The 19,999-nt window shown below is 36.7% G+C and overlaps 1 protein-coding gene and 1 pseudogene across 26 annotated transcripts in view; both read right to left on the reverse strand.

Annotated features, from left to right (window-relative positions):
- The window catches only part of BIRC6 (baculoviral IAP repeat containing 6), a 225,639-nt gene that overhangs the window by 118,091 nt on the left and 87,549 nt on the right, over window positions 1-19,999 (reverse strand). For 11 of the 26 annotated variants that reach the window (XR_006292783.1, XM_043553219.1, XM_043553241.1 and 8 more), the window contains 13 exons: window positions 19,275-19,598; window positions 18,938-19,037; window positions 16,348-16,562; window positions 15,952-16,160; window positions 15,164-15,510; window positions 14,337-14,556; window positions 13,723-13,856; window positions 12,636-12,773; window positions 10,979-11,106; window positions 7,429-7,560; window positions 5,147-5,362; window positions 4,361-4,544; window positions 3,582-3,737 (listed from right to left, as the gene is read on the reverse strand). Coding sequence is in view for 25 of the 26 variants with exons in the window: in XM_043553219.1 (XP_043409154.1) it covers window positions 3,582-3,737; window positions 4,361-4,544; window positions 5,147-5,362; window positions 7,429-7,560; window positions 10,979-11,106; window positions 12,636-12,773; window positions 13,723-13,856; window positions 14,337-14,556; window positions 15,164-15,510; window positions 15,952-16,160; window positions 16,348-16,562; window positions 18,938-19,037; window positions 19,275-19,598 (2,503 nt within the window). In the remaining variant the exon portion in view is untranslated. The remainder of the gene's footprint in view (window positions 1-3,581; window positions 3,738-4,360; window positions 4,545-5,146; window positions 5,363-7,428; window positions 7,561-10,978; window positions 11,107-12,635; window positions 12,774-13,722; window positions 13,857-14,336; window positions 14,557-15,163; window positions 15,511-15,951; window positions 16,161-16,347; window positions 16,563-18,937; window positions 19,038-19,274; window positions 19,599-19,999) is intronic. The other 15 variants (XM_043553239.1, XM_043553240.1, XM_043553233.1 and 12 more) reach the window with 4 other exon arrangements.
- Window positions 251-1,879, reverse strand: LOC122466920 (annotated as a pseudogene).

The raw sequence follows: 19,999 nt of genomic DNA on the forward strand, positions 1-19,999 counted from the left end.
TGTCCGTCTCTCAAAAAAAAAAAACAAAAAACAAAAAACAAAAAACAACCCCAAAACAACAACAAAAACCCCAAAACACAAGGTGGTAATATGTGACTTCCTAGCAATTAGCCCGTATTGAATCATGCTGGACAAAACTTTGTTACTGAAAACAATCATTAACCATTTCTAGAATGAGTATTACTCATTTTATTACCTCCAGTAGATAATTCATTATGTTACATCCACTATTTTAGGAAATGATGCCCAGTATTAAAGTGAAAAGCAAAGATTTAAGTTGTAAGACTACTTTCACTTTTTTTTTTTTGCCTTTGATCTTTATTCAAAATTAGCTATCCAAAATGATTTGACATCTATGGAATAAGAAAATTTAAGTTTTTATGCAGCAGGCGTCTTTTCTTCTGTGGTGGATTTCTCCTCTGCAGGCTGCTTCTCAGCAGCTGATTTCTTGGTAGCTGCAGCCGGTTTTCCTGCCAAAGGTTTCTTCTGCTTCTTCACACCAATAGCCCTTTTTTCCTTTCTTCCCTCCCAGAGGCCTCTTGCCTGGAACCCCCTTCTCATCTGATTTGGCTTCCAAAGCTGCTGCTGCCTTATTCATTCGAAGTTTGTGATTCTTGGCCTGGCAAAGAATGGTGTCCCGGCACATGGTCTGTGTATGCAGGTTTAGCTTCAACACGATTCTCAGGTTTTGCAGTGGATTCTTCTTCAGGACTCTGCAATGACTCCTGTTGTGTGGTACTTGGCGGCCTCTGTGGATCTCTGGGGCTCTTCACATTCTGCTAAGATGTGTATTAAGCATCTTGTGCATGGGAAGGTTGTAGTTGCTCTTGAGGGAGGCAGCCTTATGCCAAGTGCCATACAGCTCATCTAACTTGCAGAAGACGCTGTCAGTCCAAATATGCAGAAATGTCCTCCATGCCCACCAGGGGCAAGTTTCAAGATGTTCAGTTTGCTTACATTAAGTAAAGTAATTCCAGGGGCATTTCTGAAGGCCTTTATGATACCACTGTCCTCATTACAGATAATGCAGGGTCCCCTACACTGGATACAATGACAATTTCTCATTGTGTCCTTCCCAGCTCTCATTTGCTGAGAGGCATAACCTTTCTGATATCATTCTAGGCTTTAAATATTTTAAGAAGCGAAACAGCCTCTCTGGTCGTCTTGTAGCCTTGAACTTTATCTTCAACCACCAAAGGAAGTTCGGGAACTTCCTCAATACGATGATGTATAGACATGACCAGCGCTGGCAGGCCTGAGGCAGCCAGGGCAGAGCAGATGGCCTGTCGCTTCTGTGCTATGTTCACTCTGCACCAAGGGTGCCACATTTTGTTTGGTACAAACATGCAGGCCAAATATGCAAGACATATATTTCCAGAAGCACCCTGGCCAGAACAGTGAGTCCCACCATCTCGAACTCTGGGAATTTGAGCCACGGCTCTGCCAGTACCCCAAAACTCAGGACGGGTGGTGACGACCTGCTAAATCACCAACAGCTTAGGGCTATATGTTGTTTCTGCAAAAGCTGGTGTGAACAAAGTTCATGGTATCAGGTCAAATGAAAGCCCTGAACACAGCAGGCAAAGTAACATTTTTGTATACTGGAATCAGTGGACAAGTACACACCATCACAGGGAGAGGAGAGGGCCATGCTCCTCTCAATCCAGCAGCTCCTACAGGAAAAGCTGCTATTCACCTTACTTTTCTACTTTGAATCAGAAATTATTAGGCTCTTAGATGTCTCAAAATTCCTAACTAGCCTGCTATGCCTTACAATAAACCTTACTTTCCCATCCTTCTCACACTCTTATTCAACATTTTTTTTTTTAACGTTTATTTATTTTTGAGACAGAGAGAGAGACAGAGCATGAATGGGGGAGGGTCAGAGAGAGGGAGACACAGAATCTGAAACAGGCACCAGGCTCCGAGCTGTCAGCACAGAGCCTGACGCGGGGCTCGAACTCACGGACCGCGAGATCATGACCTGAGCCGAAGTCGGCCGCCCAACCGACTGAGCCACCCAGGCGCCCCTCAACATTTATTTAAAGAATGCCTACCACATGCCAGCCTGTTCTAGGGTTTAAGTATGTGAAGACAGATATCTGCTCTCCAATACATCAATCGAAGTTCGAAAGTGAGGACACACTGCAGAAATTTAATCAACTACAGCATGATGAGTGCTACCAGAGACCATCTAGAGTGGAAAGCAGCAGCAAAGACAGAGTCCCCAACGCTGCTGCTGCTGCCGCTGCTGCTGGATAAAGCTTTTCAGAGGAGGACAAGGTTTATGTGAATCTTAGATCAAGAGTCCATCCTGAAAAAACAGGAGGAAGTCTATTCCAGACACAAGGATTATCAGGTAAAAAGGATAAAATTATTACAACACCTAAGACTGAAGAATAACAAACGGCTGAAATGACCACAGCACCTGTAGCATACAGGACAATAACTAGACTCTTAAGAAGGAGCAGGGACGCCTGGGTGGCTCAGTCGGTTAAGTGTCTGACTCTTGATTTGGGCTCAGGACATGCTCTCATGGTTCACACGATCAAGCCGCATGCCTGACAGCACAGAGCCCGCTTGGGATTCTCTCTCCCTCACTCTCTGAACCTACCCCACTTGCGTGCATGCTCTCTCTCTTTCAAAACAATAATAAACTTAAAAAAAAAAAAAAAGAAGGAGCAAAGAATTGTACAAACTAAGATACACATACAGTTTTTAAAGCAGCAGAAAACAAAGAAAGAAGAAAAAGAATACACCAAAAAGGCTGGATCTTAAAGAGTAGTAGTCTTTAACTTTACCATCTTTACTAATACATGGTCTTTAATTGTTTTCTAGATTATATTTTCTTCAACACAGCCAAATCAGACCATCTCAAAATAACTAGGGTATTATGAAAGGATAGCATTTTATTATAATAAGCATTCATTCAGAGAATCGAAACATATTTATCATATTTAACTAATGTATCATATTTAAGGCCAAAACCCTAATACAAAAATATAAAAATTAGGGGCGCCTGGGTGGCTCAGTTGGTTAAGTGTCCGACTTCAGCTCAGGTTGTGATCCCACAGTTTATGAGTTCAAGCCCCACATCGGGCTCTGTACTGACACCTTGGAGCCTGGAGCCTGCTTTGGATTCTGTCTCCTTCTCTCTCTGCCCCTCCCTATGTGTGTTCAGTTTCTCTGTCTCTCAAAAATAAATGTATGTATGTATGTATGTATGTATGTATGTATAAATAAATAAATGAATAAGTAAATTTTTTGCTGCACTAAAATTCTGCATTTTGAAATATATTTTCAAGGGTGCTTGGGTGACTCAGTTGGCTAAGCGTCTGACTTCGGCTCAAATCACTATCTCACAGTTCATGAGTTCAAGTCCCATGTCAGCCTCTGTGCTGACAGCTCGGAGCCTGGAGCCTGCTTCAGATTCTGTGTCTCCCTCTTTCTCTCTCTCTCCCTGCCCCTCTCCTGCTCATACTCTGTCTCTCTCTCAAAAATAAATAAAACATTAAAAAAGAGAGAGAGAAAGAGAGCAAAGGCTACCTTCAGTAAACAAAACTTAAAGAAGGTGCAGGTACCCGTTATATCGTGTGTCAAAGGCTCATCTATAGTCTCCAGCAGCTGAACTGAAGACTGCTGCAGGGAGTCATCAGAGTCACCAGCTGCTGCAGCTACGTCATCACTCACTGCTCCTTCCTCCATGGCTTCTGCCGCTACCGGAGCCAGCAGCTCTCCTGTATGAAAGAAAAGAGCCATAACCGCTTTAATAATTTGTTAGCCAATATCCAAATCATATGAAAGCATATTTTCCTCCAGTTTAGAGAATGACAGCGTGTATGCTCGACCACCTATGAAAGACTGAGGCAAAAGATTCTTCACCTACCTGTGCAAATGCTAGGACCCACCGCTCTAACCTCAAGTGTTAAGGACAAGTAACGAGTAGAAAACACAAACTGTATAATATGACCAGGAGTTATGATAGTCCCTTTACCTACATTAACTCACTTATTCATCAAAACAACTTTATAAGGAAGGTACTCTTATTATCCTTATTTTATGGATGAAAGGAATGAGGCACACAGAGTCCTCAAGGTCACATAAAGAACAGCAGCCCATTGCTGATAATAATAATGAAACAGACTATCTCTAATGTTCCTGTTAACATAACTCCTCCATAAAGACTTGACATTTATCACAACTGCCAACATAATTAAATACAAAAGTCATTCCAAATGGTTGCTACTGATACATTAAATAGACTTACACACTTTGGGTTACAGTTTCTTTTAAATGTTACTTATTCAAGCCATGACCAGCTAATTTGGACATACCTTATGAAAAATAAATCCAGACAAACCTGCTAATATATCCTGTAGCATACAAGTTAAGGAATACTGAGCCCAAGCACCACCCCAAGATATATCTCCTCTATTGAAGTCAGTTCCAACCAAAAGTAATAGCAGTCTTTCCAGCTGGGGTTCATTCACAATCTCACACAGATGTATAGTTGGCCTCGTGGCATTTGCAATGCGTGCCAGAACCTGCAATATTTTATAAAGCCATACATTTTATAAAGCCAACATTTTATAAAGCCATACATTTAAACATCAATTACATGTGTTTTTTCCAAAAACAAACAGCTGGAATAATAGTTGTCATTAATGACATATGCTTTCATTGTCAAAATAATTGCTTGAGATAAAATGCAAAGAACTGTATTTTCATGGATCAAATATTAAAATCTCATTAAAAATCCTGGTGGAATGGCTAAAAATAATTTTTATGAACAATGAATATGCTACAAGAAAGCCTTCAGGGCATGAAAACCCCTCATTACGATAATTTGACACTTATTTGTGTACTTACTGTTTTAATTAATACAAAAAAGTAGGTTGAGGATAGACATACCTACCTTATAGGCATTTCAGATCGACATTAGAGTTTTAACTAGGTTAAAAATAGAAATCACATCTACTAAGAAATCTATTTTTCAATTTTTCAAGGCACAATAAAAACCTGAATTACATAAAGCAAACCAATAAAAGCACTATTATTTCTCTTAATCAAAAATCAAAGACTGCAGTCTTTCTTTTTCTTACCCTCTAAGTCTGTAATTATAAATTACGCCTATCAGTTTACTTACCTTACAAACAAAAAGTAAAAGATCTGCATGACATGTAAAATCCATGGAGAGAAGAAACAGAGTAAGTTTCTGCACTACTGAAATACAACGTTCATGGGCCAGGGTAAATGGAAGTGGTTCTATCTCTGGACTTTCTTTTGTTGTTGTAACTTCTGTATCTAAATTAGAACGGGACCATTCTGCTGTCCGACGTAACCGAATTAAATCCTTGAAGTGCTGCATAGAGAAATTTACAATATTTAAATCAGTGTTTATTAATGTTTATTTATATTTGAGAACATGTGCACATGCACAAATGAGCGGGGGAGGGGCAGAGAAAGGGGGAGACGCAGAATCTGAAACACGCTCTAGGCTCTGAGCTGTCAGCATAGAGTCCCACGCAGGGCTAGAACTCATGGATCACGAGATTATGACCTGAGCCGAAGTCAGAGGCTTAACCAACTGAGCCACCCACGTGCCCCTAAATCATTGTTTACCGAGTAAACATTCTTTCACTATAAATTTATTTATAGATGAAAATAGCCACTTCAGAAAACTTACAACTTTTAAAGAACAAAATTTTAGATAAACTGTAAGCTTCAAAAGTAATTATTACTTTCTGATTTCATACATCCAACCAATGGAATAAATAACTCCCTGCAAAATCTAGTTGTTTTTTTCTTTTAATTAAAAAAAATTTTTTTTAATTGTTTTAGGCTCCAGGCTCTGAGCTGTCAGCACAGAGCCCGATGCGGGGCTCGAACTCATGAACCTGAGATCATGACCTGAGCTGAAGTCGGACGCTTACCGACTGAGCCACCCAGGTGCCCCAAAATCTAGTTTTAACTATGTTGCTGATAAATCCTTTCCAAATCGTGACTGTTATCTCCATGTTATAACTAGACTTAATTCCTCACCCACGGGAAAAGGGAAATAAATGGAAGACTTTCATTTTCATTTCCAAAAAGTGAAATTCTACATTAAGGCTACATTGGGTCAAATCCAACATCTTGAAAAAAAATTACCAAAACACCCAAAACATAATTCAGAAAAGGTGGATGATAAACCTATTAACATAACTTCAACTATAGAGTATTAACTCAAGTTATTTCAAAATCTGATGGAATAATAACTTCATATTTAAAGAAACACAATAAACAAAATTGGCTGCTATATGTGTTATCCGCCCCCAAATTAAAAATAAATATTAACTGGGGCACCTGGGTAGCTCAGTCAGTTAACTGTCTGATTTCGCTCAGGTCATGAGCTTGCAGTGCACGGGGTCAAGCCCTACCTCAGGCTCTGTGCTGACAGCTCAGAGCCTGGAGCCTGCTTTGGATTCCACGTCTCCCTCTCTCTCTGCCTCTCCACCACAGTTGCCTTGCCTCTTTCTCTCTCAAAAATAAAGTTTTTAATAAAAAAAAAAAATATTAAGTTATATTTAAAATTTTTATTTACAAATCACAGGATTGACTTTCACTTAGAAAAAACACATTAAGGGGCGCCTGGGTGGCTCAGTCGGTTGGTTGGGTGTCTAACTTCGGCTCAGGTCATGATCTCATGGTCTGTGAGTTCAAGCCCCACGTTGGGCTCTGTGCTGACAGCTCAGAGCCTGGAGCCTGTTTCAGATTCTGTATCTCCCTCTTTCTCTCTCCTCCCCTGCTCATGCTCTATATCTCTCTCTTCTCAAAAATAAATACATCTTAAAAAAAATAATAAAAATAAAAAATAAAAGAAAGAACACATTAACTAAACTATACACTTCCTTGAATCTTTTATCTTCAATTTAGTGGCACACAATCCACTTTAAAGTAAGCACACCAGGGGGCGCCTGGATGGCTCAGCAGGTTAAACGTAGGACTTTAGCTCAGATCATGATCTCATGGTTTGTGGGTTTGAGCCCTGAGTCAGGCTCTGTGCTGACAGCTCAGAGTCTGGAGCCTCCTTCAGATTCTGTGTCTCCCTCTCTCCCTCTGCCCCCTTCCCATACTCGCACTCTCTGTCTCTCAAAATAAAAACATTAAATAAATAAATAAATAAATAAATAAATAAATAAATAAATAAATGTAAGCACACTGGAAACATACTGTAAATCCACACTTATCATGTATTTCCTTCAGTTAAAAGCTACCTTCCCTCACGGGGGGGGGGGGGGGGGGGGTATAATAGATCTTTCTGTTGATAAACTGAATAATATATATTTAAGTTTCTTAATTATTATTAAAGATACTTTACTCAATTAAAAATATTAAAAGAAAAAGTGACTTTTCCAAAATAATTACAATAAAAAGCATAGATCATACCTTTGAAGTAGCCTGCTTTAGTTTTGCTTGCTCTACCAGAAGTTTATATGATGATCCTTTGTTACTTTGTATTTTTTCTTTTTCCATCTGTTCCACCAAAGCTTTCTGTTTAGCTTTTAATAGGTTAAGTTGCTTAAAGAAAGAAAAAAAAGGTTAATCTTTTTAATCTATATTAAGGTAACAGTGTTAAAAACAACAAAGTAAATTAATATATACCTCAAAGATTTAATACATTCAAATAATGGAATAAAAAACTCCCTTCAAGTTCTAGTTTTAACTGCATTGCTGATAAGTCATTTCCAAATCCTGACTGTTATGTCCATGTTCTAACTAGACTTAACCAATTCCTTACCCCTGGGAAAAGGAAAATAAATGGAAGACTTTCTTATGTAAGCCCCTAATGAGATTGACTGATAGGTATTTTTTGGAGGGCAAGAAGTATTTTTAAATATGCGGGGAAATATTTTTATTGTATAATATTCTCAGCTTTGTTTCTATGGCCATCTCCCTCAAAAGTAGTGTAATTTTGGAATACCTATATTTTTTATTAATTGAAAATTTTATTGAGATAACTGTAGATATGTAGTTGTGAGAAATAACAGGGACCTTTTGAAGACTTTACCCATTTTCCTCCAGTGATAACATTTTGTAAAACTATACTATAATACCACATCAGAGTGTTGACATTGTTAAAATACACCAATTTTATTAAGATTTCTCTAGTTTCACTTCTACTCTTTTAAAAGTGTATGTCTGTGTTTGTCTATCTTATTTGTATAGAATTCTACATATGTATAGACACATGAACCACCACTACAGTTCCATCACCACCAGGTTCCCTCATGTTGTTCTTTTATATTGCCCACCCCACATCCCTCCTATCCCATCTGCCCAAATTCCAACCCCTTGCAACCACCAGTCAGTACCAATGAACAAACAGACCAAAACAAAGAAGAACAAAATTCTGCACAGGAAGGCCTTAAAAATCCACTGAATGACTTCACCACATCCCCATATAGCCATATATGCAGAATATTATTCTAAATACAAAGTCACTAGAAGGTAATAGTCATGATTATAAATGAATATTTTGTTAAAAACTTAAACCTACTTCTTCAAAGAACATCTCCAAAATTTCTACTTTTGATAGATTTTTGTTATCAGGGTGAAAAATTAATACACTATAAAGAAATATCCACTTAGCTATAATCTCCATACATGAAGAAAAACATATCATAAATTAAAACCAGTATGCACATGTATTAGATGATCAACATATGTGTGTGAGAACTACCATAAATCAGTATTTTCAGAAAACTATTCTAAAACCTCTACAATAAATACAATTACAATAAAAAATACATAATTTTAATGTGTTTCAAAACAATCACAATCTTAATCAGCAATTTTAATTATTGCAAAAAAGACATTTTTTTCTCAACTATTTGAGAATAAGTTGGCAACCTGATGGCCAATCACCTCTGAATACTTTTGTATGTACTTCCTAGAAACAAAATCTTTCTGCAAACCATAATAAAACCATCAAAATCAGAGAATAATACTAATACACTACTACCAACTATGCCTCACACCCCATTCTAAGTTTTACCAACTGTCCCAATAATGTCCTTCACAGTAAAGAATAAAATAGTAATATTTTACTAAGGAAAACCCACTGGGTTATATTCTAGCTTTACTTTCCATCTTCATATTCTAAATTAAACACAGCAAACATAAACATTAAGTGTTCAATAAAATTTAGCTGAATTCAAAAGGATGCAAATTATTACCACACAATTCGTTAAGAATAAAAAAAAGCTGAGAGAAAAGCTTCACATCATTTTTCTTGCAAAAGATCAAACAGCTTAGTCAAAAAAAACATAAGTGAAACCTAAAATTTAGTGCTAAGTCCTTTTTTTTTAAAAAAGCCCAAAGCTTTCACAAACTTGCCAGATCCTAAGGATTTTCATATAAACTCTCATTACAGTTTAAATCAATTATGCAAATAATTATTGGTAAGACACTAGGCTCCATTCTAGGTATCAAGGATATAGTATATAACCTGGCATATACTGTAAGAGAAAAGAGAAAGACCCCTTTAAAAAAATGATAATAATAAAGCAATGGCTCACAAGAATCTGATGTCGGCTATAAATTCACTTCTACACAGTACAATGCACAGGGACCAAATTTTATGTGTAATTTCAAGAGAGATCATGGAACCACGTAAGAAAAAATCCAGATATATGCACAGATGTCCTATAACAAAAACCACATTCTAATACATGACCTTCTTTCTGTGAAAGAAAGACTGAATGTGTGTACATGCAAACATTTGCATGTTAATCAGAGAAACATACATGCATATTTGTATTTCAAAAAAAAAAACACTAAAGTGTTCATCAATAGGAAAATAGGTAAACAGATTCTGGAACACTCATGGAAGAATACTCAAGAATAAAAAGAATCAATGATATACTCAATATGGATGAATCTCAAAAATACCATTTTGAGGGAAAAAAAAGGCAGGTAAAAAAGAGCACTCTGCATGACTCCTAACAAGACTTCAAGAAATCATTCACTCACAGCGAAACACACAAATCTCATATTAACAAAACAAAAGACACTACCAAAATTTATGATGAATATAATGAAAGGAAAAATACGAGACACATGTGAAACACATTGTATGGGGTACTATCCTAATTTAGAAACCAGAGAAGACCTCTTTGAGGAAGTGAATATAAACTAATGCCTGAGGGGCACCTGGGAGGCTCGGTTGGTTAAGCACCCGACTCCTCATTTCCTGACTCCTCATTTCCTGATTTCGGCTCAGGTCCGGTCTCGGTTCCTGAGTTCGAGCCCCGCGTGGGCCCTCCGTTGACAGCATGGAGCCTGCTTGGGATCCTCTCTCTCTGTCCCTCCCCTGCTCATGCTCGCTCGTTCTCGCCCCCTCAAAACAAATAAATAAACTTAAAAAAAAATAAAAGAATGCCTGAACTAATGCCTAGTAAGTTAGGTTATCCTACATGGTAAGGGAGGAAACTCACCGCATACTAAAATCCTGGATGAGAAAACTGGTGGTTCATGAACTCAAATTCAGTAGGGCTAGACTAAAATTCAAACCTGACAGGCACAAAGAGGAAGCAGATGATAGACACCATCAAGCCATGTTAAGGACTTTGAACTGCATGCACAGGTCAACTGAAAGCTACTGAGAATTGGAAGGAAATGATTTGATAACGTATGACTGAGAACAAAAAGGGTGAGAGGCCTTTTAACTAGACAAAAGAAAATGACAGCCTCTCACTTAGAATGGCAGAAACAAAGATGTAAAGAGGTAGACACTTTAAAGGACCTCACCAAAAATCTGTAAACTACAAACTGTTGCCATCTTACAAATAAGGAAGCTCTGTCTCACAACTGTTAAATAATTTCCCTAAGTACCTCATTAAATATCATACCTGAGATCTGACAGTAAGTCTATCTCATGCAATGTCAAAAGCAATGTTCTCAAACATTAAAATTTTAAAAGTATATTGAAAATTACCTGTTTATGATGAACTAGCTGCTTTCTGATTTTTCTGGAATATAATCTATCAAGGCTACTGCTGCCTTTGGAAGACCTATTTATGCTCTGAGTGTGCAGATTATTGTTAATAAAACTCCACTGGTTACCTATAAGAGCAAGAAAACATTTTATTAATAATTCTGTTAAATGTGGTTTTAAAGTATTTTCCACACCTAGAAAACACAAATTTATGAACAAGTCAATCACAACAAAGCAGTTTTAAGGAAACTGGTAGTAAGATATAACCCTAGAAAGGCTAATCCAGATCCTAAATGACTTTAAGATCAGAGTTTTCTCTGTCTCCAATCTTCCCTTTAAGAAAACAGCCATCTTTCTCCATAGTTGCTTAAGATTAATCTTTGTACAACACAGCACTGATGTAACTCAATTCAAACAACAAATGCTCACTAGTGCCTATGTCAAATCCATACATTAATGCAAGGACCCAAAAAGAGGGCGTTCAATAATCTGACTTTACAAATGTAAAAATAAGGGTAAATGGTCCAAAAATTATGCTGTGTAGCTCGACTTACTCTCATTTTTTTAAAACGTGTCCAGACTATTACTTTAAGTATCATTCTTCTTTTCAATTCAGGCTCAATACCACCCCTGAACCACCCCTGAAGTAATCTCCAATTACTTGTTCATGCTTGCTTAACCTAAAGATATCTTCCCTATTCTCTAATATCCATTAGTCAATTCAAATTCTTCAAAACCTACAAAAAATGTCTTCCACCAATGCATTTCCATATTATCTGAATGATATAAATAAAAACTAAGACCTTCAATACTGTAATATTCCAACTTTATATGACAGTTGTATATAATTGTAGATACCTCTATATCCCATAAATCAGTAAATTGAGCCAAAGACTCTAAATATTTAAAACATATTTTCTCTACATGAATAAAATATCCCACCCTTTTACCAAAAGTAATGGGCCCCATTTGACTTATCAAATGATAATCAATTGATTTATCTAGAAAACACTCTGAGGGATCTTTTTTAACACTATGGTCCTGACAATATATAAAATTCAAATTTTATGGCACTTAGATATAAGATGCAGCTATTCCAAAACCTTTAGGAAAAGTGTCATTAGGTTGGAAGAAAGGAAGAAAATAATTTGTCTTACAGCTTGATTTCCTTTAACTTTTAAATTTTTCTATGCCCCAAAAGTTTATGGAGAAAGACTGAAACTCAAAAAAATAAAAAACAAAAACAAAAAATAAATAAATCTGGTAATTTCCATATCTAAGCATAAAAGCTCCTTATAGTCAATTAGAACTATACTCCATAATGGTAAATAGAATGACACACTATACTAAAATAACAAAGATTTCCTATTCATAAATTCACTGATATGTATGGTATTAGAAAGTGTTTAAATGAGCCTGGAAATACCTCATGAAAGACACAGTTGTATTTAGACATTAAAAGTCATGCTCAGATAAGGGGTTTGTCCAGAAAGCCCTTCAAAAATAAATTCTACCCTTAAAACAGATTCCTGGTATATTTAATTCTTACTTTAGATAAATTACATACTGCTGTAATCTCCAGGCCAATAGCCAGTCCTGGAACAACTGTGTACTCACTCAAAATCCCCACCAACAGATTATTATAAAATTCTGATACCTGTCAGAAACCTTTCCCTGTCTTTACCATTCAAAGGTTTCTTTGCAGCTGCTGCTTCATCTTCAACAGTTGCCACATAATCCAACAACCTGGACACCAGCATAACAACCCAACTGATCATGGGAATATCCAGTACTCCTAAGAAGAGATGACAGGGAAAAAAACAATCAGGTGACTCTAAGAGTTCTAATGAAGTCTGAGAAGACAATTATGCAATAAGACATTTTATAAATTTAAAATATACTGTATCATTGCTAACATTAACATTTACTTATAATAAGCCTCAAAATTGGAACTTATGGCCAAATTGAGGAACATACTGAATGTAATGGAAGACAAATGCTTTATGGTATGAGAATAGATTTTAGTTATAGGTTGAATCCAACAGATAATAATTTATAAATTAGGAAATAAGGTGTAAGGTCCTAGTCTAAGACTTACAGATAACTAAATTTAAAAAATCTCTCAATTTTGCCTTCATAAAGTTTTTTGAACTACATTCTCAAGTTTTTGTTCCAATAACAATTTTGTTGCTCAAATGAAATACGATGACCAGAACAGCAACTGTGCCTTAAATTAAGAGAGACTTAAATAAGAGAGTTTGAAGGGTGCCTGGTGACTCAGTCAGTTAAGCATCCAACTTCAGCTCAGATCATGATCTCACAATTCGTTCGAGCCCTGCGTTGGGCTCTGTGCTGACAGCTCAGGGTCTGGAGCCTGTGTCTCCTTCTCTCTCTGCCCCTCGGCCCTGCTCAGGTGCTCTCTCTCTCTCTCTCTCTTTACCTTTCTCTCTCAAAAATGAACATTAAAATTAGAGTTTGATCTTAGTTATGACAGTAAATAGGAAAAACATAATAGTTCTCAAATTCAAAATTCAAATAATGAAAAGGTAATAGATTTTTAAAGCAATAACCACATGGCAGTCAATCACATGAAAGTCTACATTCTAAAAAGTCTACGTCATAGAAATATTAACAAAATGTGCCACGACGAATATTAAAATAGGTACTTCACAGTAGCCATTTTATGAAAGCAGTAGTAACAGGAATCTTATGTTTTTACAAAAGATGACCACTTGAAATAATACCTTCTGTCCTCCTATGCATGGGTAACTGCGGCTGAAGAGGTGACAATAAATTATCCAACAGATTAAGTAAGCTTTCTAATACTCCACTATTGCTAAGTGATCTTTGACCAATGCAGGAGAGCAACATGAATACCCTAAAAAAAAGATACTAAGTATGAATCAATTTGCTCATTAAAAAAATAATTTACATTGAAATTTAACAAACAATAGGATATGTAGTTCTCAGCATGATTTATATCTCAAGCTATGATGTTAAAATTGGCTCTTTTCAAACTACAGGTTGTATTTTTTAACCAAATAAGAAATCAAGAAGAGAACTTTATCAAAGTCCCCAGAAAATGCGTTTAACACATAAAGTAACATAATCTGTTAGGAAATACTTGTAAACAGAGACCTATAAACTCCACAGATTCAATTACAAAACTACAGAAGGTAGTCTGGTTATATCATGTGTAATTTTCAATATGCGTTTTGCTAGGCATTCCCCAAACCCTGGAAAGAAATGTTTCATTTCCCCATTCAGGATCCACATATGTAGGATTTCAAAATCTGAGCAATGACTGTGAGAATTAGAAATTACTAATAACGAACAACTCCAGTATCTTCTGACCTACCTATCTTGTGGGAAGATGAGAAGCTGCTCTGAATTGTACAGTTCCTGAAGAACATTAGAAAGAAACTGACCCCACCATCTTTCACCACCACAGAGCTGAACAAGTAGAAGACCAGTATGCAATCGTATCTTTGGTGTTCCACTGATGCACAAGTGTTTAAAAAGCTCTTCACAGGCCTGGGCATGAAATGTGCTCTGCAAAACTGCAGGAACAGAGTGTCCTATTACAAAACAGAAAACAATAAAATTTCCTATTTAAGTGTATGCTGTAGTATCGGTATCAGCATACCTAAATACACTTTCTTCTTTACCAGGATTCAGTACACAATTGTATTTTATTTATTTTGCTATTCATTTCTTTATTCTTCGTATGAAGAATTTAATTGTTAAACACTTGGGGAGGAGAAAATCTAGCAGTTCAATCAACTGTATTTCTTATGTGTGGAGTTGGGTGTATCAGTTAGCTGAGTATGTGTGTTTGTGAGTGCACGTGTAATGGTCAAAAATAGCTCCTGTTATTAGAAAATGACAGTATATTAGAGTAGCAATTTAGTAACAGTTTTCACAATAACAATATTTGTTTTGCCAATAACAAAATGATGTGCCACATCAACAGCAAAACCTCAAGAAAATTATCGAAAATCCGTTTAAAACAAAAACAAGTAAAAATATGGAGGAAAAAACGAGTTAACCTAAACACATTTCATAGTCACTTTAGAAAGGACATCAAAATGAGCAACACTCAGGAAATATTAACACAACAAAACATGCAACAAAATCACATCAAACACATTTCTAACATTTAAATAACTTAAGCCAAATACAAACCATTGGAAGAGTGAAGAAGACTGAGCAAAGTGTCCAATAAATATCTGATGATGGTACGTAACTGCTCTGTGGAAGACGTCTGAATCAAATCTTTTGGATCTGATGTTTCACTTAACACTTTCCGACTTGTACCTAGAGCTACTTTGAGCCTCTGCACTGCATTATGAGCCAAATTCAGCTGAAGCTGTAGCTGAATACAATCTTGATAGGCAGAAAAAACTCTACTGTCTTCCTCAACTGCCTTGTCTGGTTTTCGCAGAAAGTACTGTGCATTGTTAGCACTGTTGAGAGGAGGAAGATCGATACTTTGCAAAAGAGTTTCCAGTCGATGACAAGCTAAGTTATACCTGTAAATAAAAAAAAAATGTACAAAATAATTCCTGTAATGTTCTCTCTGGTATATATGTATAAATGTACACTGAAAATTAAATCTCTACAACCATTAAAAAGAATTCATCAGTCGTTAAGTACTAAATAAAGCCAGTTATTTAATCACAATATTTTAATTTATCAAATATTACTGTAACATTCTTTTCCTACTTCCTTTTGTTCTTTTTTTGTTTTTTTTAACTTCACATTTTTTTTTTAGTAATCTCTGTACCCAAAGTGGGGTTTGAACTCACAACCCCAAGATCAAGAGTTGCATGCTCTTCTGACTTAAGCCAGGTGCCCTGTCCTATTGTTCTTTTCTATACATCTAGGAAAAGACATTTCTTGAAAAATATATGCAAGACATACAATACAAAAGGTTTCAATAAGATTAAAATAGACTGCAATTTTCTAATAACCTGCACTGTATATCTTCCTGTAGAGCAACCATCATTGCTAAATGCTGGTCAATTTCCGGTTGGTTTGCAGATTCACCCTCTCCCCTTAAAGGATCATGCATTAACTTCAGTTCACTCTCCCAAGGCAAGATATACGTATGACCATAGTAAAATCCTAATGGGATTTTGGCTCTGGCATTTGTACTTCCATAACGTCCAATGACAGTGATCTGAAATGAAATAAAAAACAAAACAAATCAAAACATAAGTATACATACACTCCATCTGCAAAAAAATAAAATTCTGAGCAATGGATTTAAAAAGATAGTTATACTTTTTAACTATATGTCTAAGTATCTTTCATAACCTGTCAGAAACATGGAAAGCCTATCAATTCACTGTCTTGAAGTCTTTTACCTTCATGAATCTGCACACAGGAGGTGGTATCAAGTCATGCAGAATTAGTGAATGGGTGCTTATGTCAGTTGCCACTACCAGTCGCCTCCCATCCACCTCTTCTCCTAAAGTCCAAATGTCAATTGACAAGGAGGCCAAGTCTCCACAAGTGGGAATCAATACATCTGTCAATAGTATTGGTCTGCCAAAATCCAAGGTCACAAATCTCCTTGCTCCTATCAGAGAGAGCAACAGGTGACAAAAAATACCATTGTTTCAATTAACCAAAAGATACATTCAAAAACAGTTGGGAACACTCATCTTAAAATCCGAAATCAACTTATTAAACTACAAACAAATAAGTAGAAAGAGGAAGTAGCCTTTGAAAATTTTCTGAAACTTCAATCCATGCTAGATAAGACTGAAGTAAAAAATACACAAGAGTAAGTTTGTTACTGTGACAATCAACTGTGCATATAAGCTTAATTTAAAATTTTTTAATGTTTATTTATTTTTGAGAGAGACAAGAGTGCAAGCGGGGGAGGGGCAGAAAGAGAGGGAGACACAGAACCTGAAGCAGGTTCCAGGCTACGTGCTGTCAGCACAGAGCCCAAAGCAGGAGGTGAACCCAAAAACCGCGAGATCATGACCTCAGCCAAAGTCGGATGCCTTACCGACTGAGCCACATAGGTGCCCCGAAGCTTAATTTAAAACATCAGAGTAGAAAAACTGTATCATCAAAAACAGTAGATAGATGAACTCTTAAAAGTTATCTATCTGCTCTTTTTTCAATCATTTGGTCACTTTTTAAAACTTTCCCACCTAGACTCATTAATGATACCAAACTGTTTTTACTTTAGTTTTCTCAAGCCTTGTTTAACTTCTTATGGAGTTAGATCCTACATTGTGGTTACAACGTAAAGTAAAAGTACAAGGCAGAAATCACATGCAGTCAGCACCGCCACTATAAAAAATCCCTTAGGAAGGTCCTCCAAAGAAGACAAATACAGCTTATCTCAAACACTGTTTTTTGCCCAGGTAGTGGCACATCACTGTCTCTTCAGCTCAGTTCCAGGCAAAGCATATGGCTTATTCTCAAGGACCACACTAAATAGGCAGGATGCCTCTTCGTGTAAACACTAGAATTGCATGCAGCACAGTTGAGATGTGCACATTAATGAAAGGCAAAAATGATCACAGAGGAATGGAAGAAAGAACAGATTTGCATATCTCAGCTCATATACATTTCAGAATAAGCCCAATTAGTGAAACAGTAGACAGCATTGTTAATCATATAGTTCTTTTTCTTCTTTACCAGGTTGGGGTGGGGAGCACCTAATAACCTTACCAGCTACATTTTACAGTGAAGGAATCAACTGAACTTCTACAACTAGTTTTCAATGGAGCTAGTAGTTTAAAAGCAAACAAGGTAGTTACCAATACTTCCCTAGACAGAAAAACTATTAAATAACAAAGAACATAATTCTTCTATGTCCTACAGTCAATTCCAATGATAAAAAAAGAAAAAAAAAAAACGAAACTGCAGTGTAAAAAACTGCTCACAATCCATAAGACTCCACAACAAATCACACTCTAAATGTTACAAATGCTAATGTTGATACCAATGAAGGATTAGTTGAGCAAAAAACACCATTAAGAATTTTACCTTAGGGGCGGCTGGTGGCTCAGTCACTTAAGTGTTGGACTTTAGCTCAAGTCATGATCTCACAGCTGCTGAGTTCGACCCCTGCGTTGGGTTCTGTATCTCCCTCTCTCTCTGCCCCACCCCAGCTTGTGTTCTCTCTCGCTCTCTCTCAATAACAAAGAAATAAACTTGAAAATTATTTAAAAACAAAAAAAAAAGAATTTTACTTTACATTTTTAAAAAAACTCTCTCTTCCAAAGAAGAAACATCGCAATGCAATAAAGCAAACTATTCATATGATAGAAAGTGCCACAGTATGCATTATACACATATTACTTTCTACTATAAAACACACTGTGGGTTTCTACTGAATTCTGCTGCAGCACAAGCCCAGAACTAGTAGTTTGGTAGGATGATAAGGTTAAAATCACCTGTGGTTTATTAGTAAACATATTCTAGTTGAAAGCATCTATTCCAGTCATGGGTTGCTAGCATGTAAGTATGTCACAAACTTAGGCAGAATTTGAATTATCAAGAGACCATGAAGTGTTATTAATTTTACTTAGTTACTAAAATCAGCAGTATGTCTATCTGCTATTTTCTAGAAATGATTCCAACATCAGGATGCTGGTCTTAAGAATATTTAAGCGTAACTTCCAGTGTAATGATAATCGAGCAGCTACAATGGAGGTAGATGGTCATGTCCATCAGAGTTCAACAGGCAAGACCCATGTGCAGGTGAAATCCACAGTCTGGACAGAACTAGTCAACCTACCCAGTAGCACTCTGCCACCCAACGTGGTGAATGCACAGCTGGAGCCTTATGTAGTGCCTACTCCTGGTAAAATGTACTTACCTGGGAACAGATGTGACTCACTTGCAAAGGAAAATCAAACTACAGAATATTAAGATTCAAAGGGCTAGCAGAATAGGCAACAAAAATATCTTAAGAAAGTCAAAGATTACCTGAATGCATTCGCTCTATAATAATGGACTGGTGAGGTGGAGGTTGAAGAAAATGTGAAGCATGAGAAATTGCAAGAGCTAGACCAGAACCAAGTGGATTCTAGAAGAGAAAAAAGTATAACTCTATATTGATATTACTCTTGCTCTATACAAACTAGTAACTGTATATCAAATTAACAAGTCTCATCTCCTGATGTATATTCTGTAATATTTTAGAAAACAACCTAATTTGATGTATCAAGTTGGCATAATAAAATTTTGCCTTCTCAAGCTAGCGTATACATCATAATATTTTTAAATGTCTAAGCGAACACCTATTTAAAATATAAGAATTTACCATTCTGGACTTGTTGGAATTTTTGTTATGTGCAGCAAGATTGACTGTTGGGGGATCAATAACTGAGCCTGGGAAAAGCTGTGCAAGTTCGGCATTAATCACAACGGAAACTGCTTCATTGGGTGGGGTGAGTGGTGGAGTCATAAAAAGTGGTGTTGTTTTTGGAGTGGGTGGAATAACATCAGATGGATGGATGAAGAATCCGGGGGCTGCCACCGGGTTGGAAGGCACAGAGTTGTGAACAGGACCTACTGCTGATGCTGCTGATGCTGCGGCAGCCGCTGCAGCTGTTGTCTGATGTAACTTGGCTTCCAGCTTTGCTTTCTGTAAAAGAAGTAAAGGCAACAAATGTAGACTGACCCTGCCTACCTGAACTGTAGGCAACACTACACAGGAATATTTTATGAAGATAAACATGATTAACTAGATCCTAGTTAAATAAAAATGAAATTAAATAAAAATGGACTCCACATGAATTGAGCATTTCTTCCCTATACGAACTTCATTAAATATTTGATGTAAACTTCCTTGTGTTTCGGAAACTTGGACTTCCACAAAGCAAAGGTGGAAAGAAAGAAGAACAAGTGCATGTAAATAAGGAAACACAGGTCTACTCAGAACGAAATATTAACAGGAGGAGGCGGACTCTCGTGTTGCCTAACCTGATACAATTTGTCACCTGGAACCACATGGGATGCATTTAGAGAACAATAAAAACTCCCAAG

This window comes from Prionailurus bengalensis, chromosome A3 (genome assembly GCF_016509475.1).
Source record: "Prionailurus bengalensis isolate Pbe53 chromosome A3, Fcat_Pben_1.1_paternal_pri, whole genome shotgun sequence".
Taxonomy (NCBI): domain Eukaryota; kingdom Metazoa; phylum Chordata; class Mammalia; order Carnivora; family Felidae; genus Prionailurus; species Prionailurus bengalensis.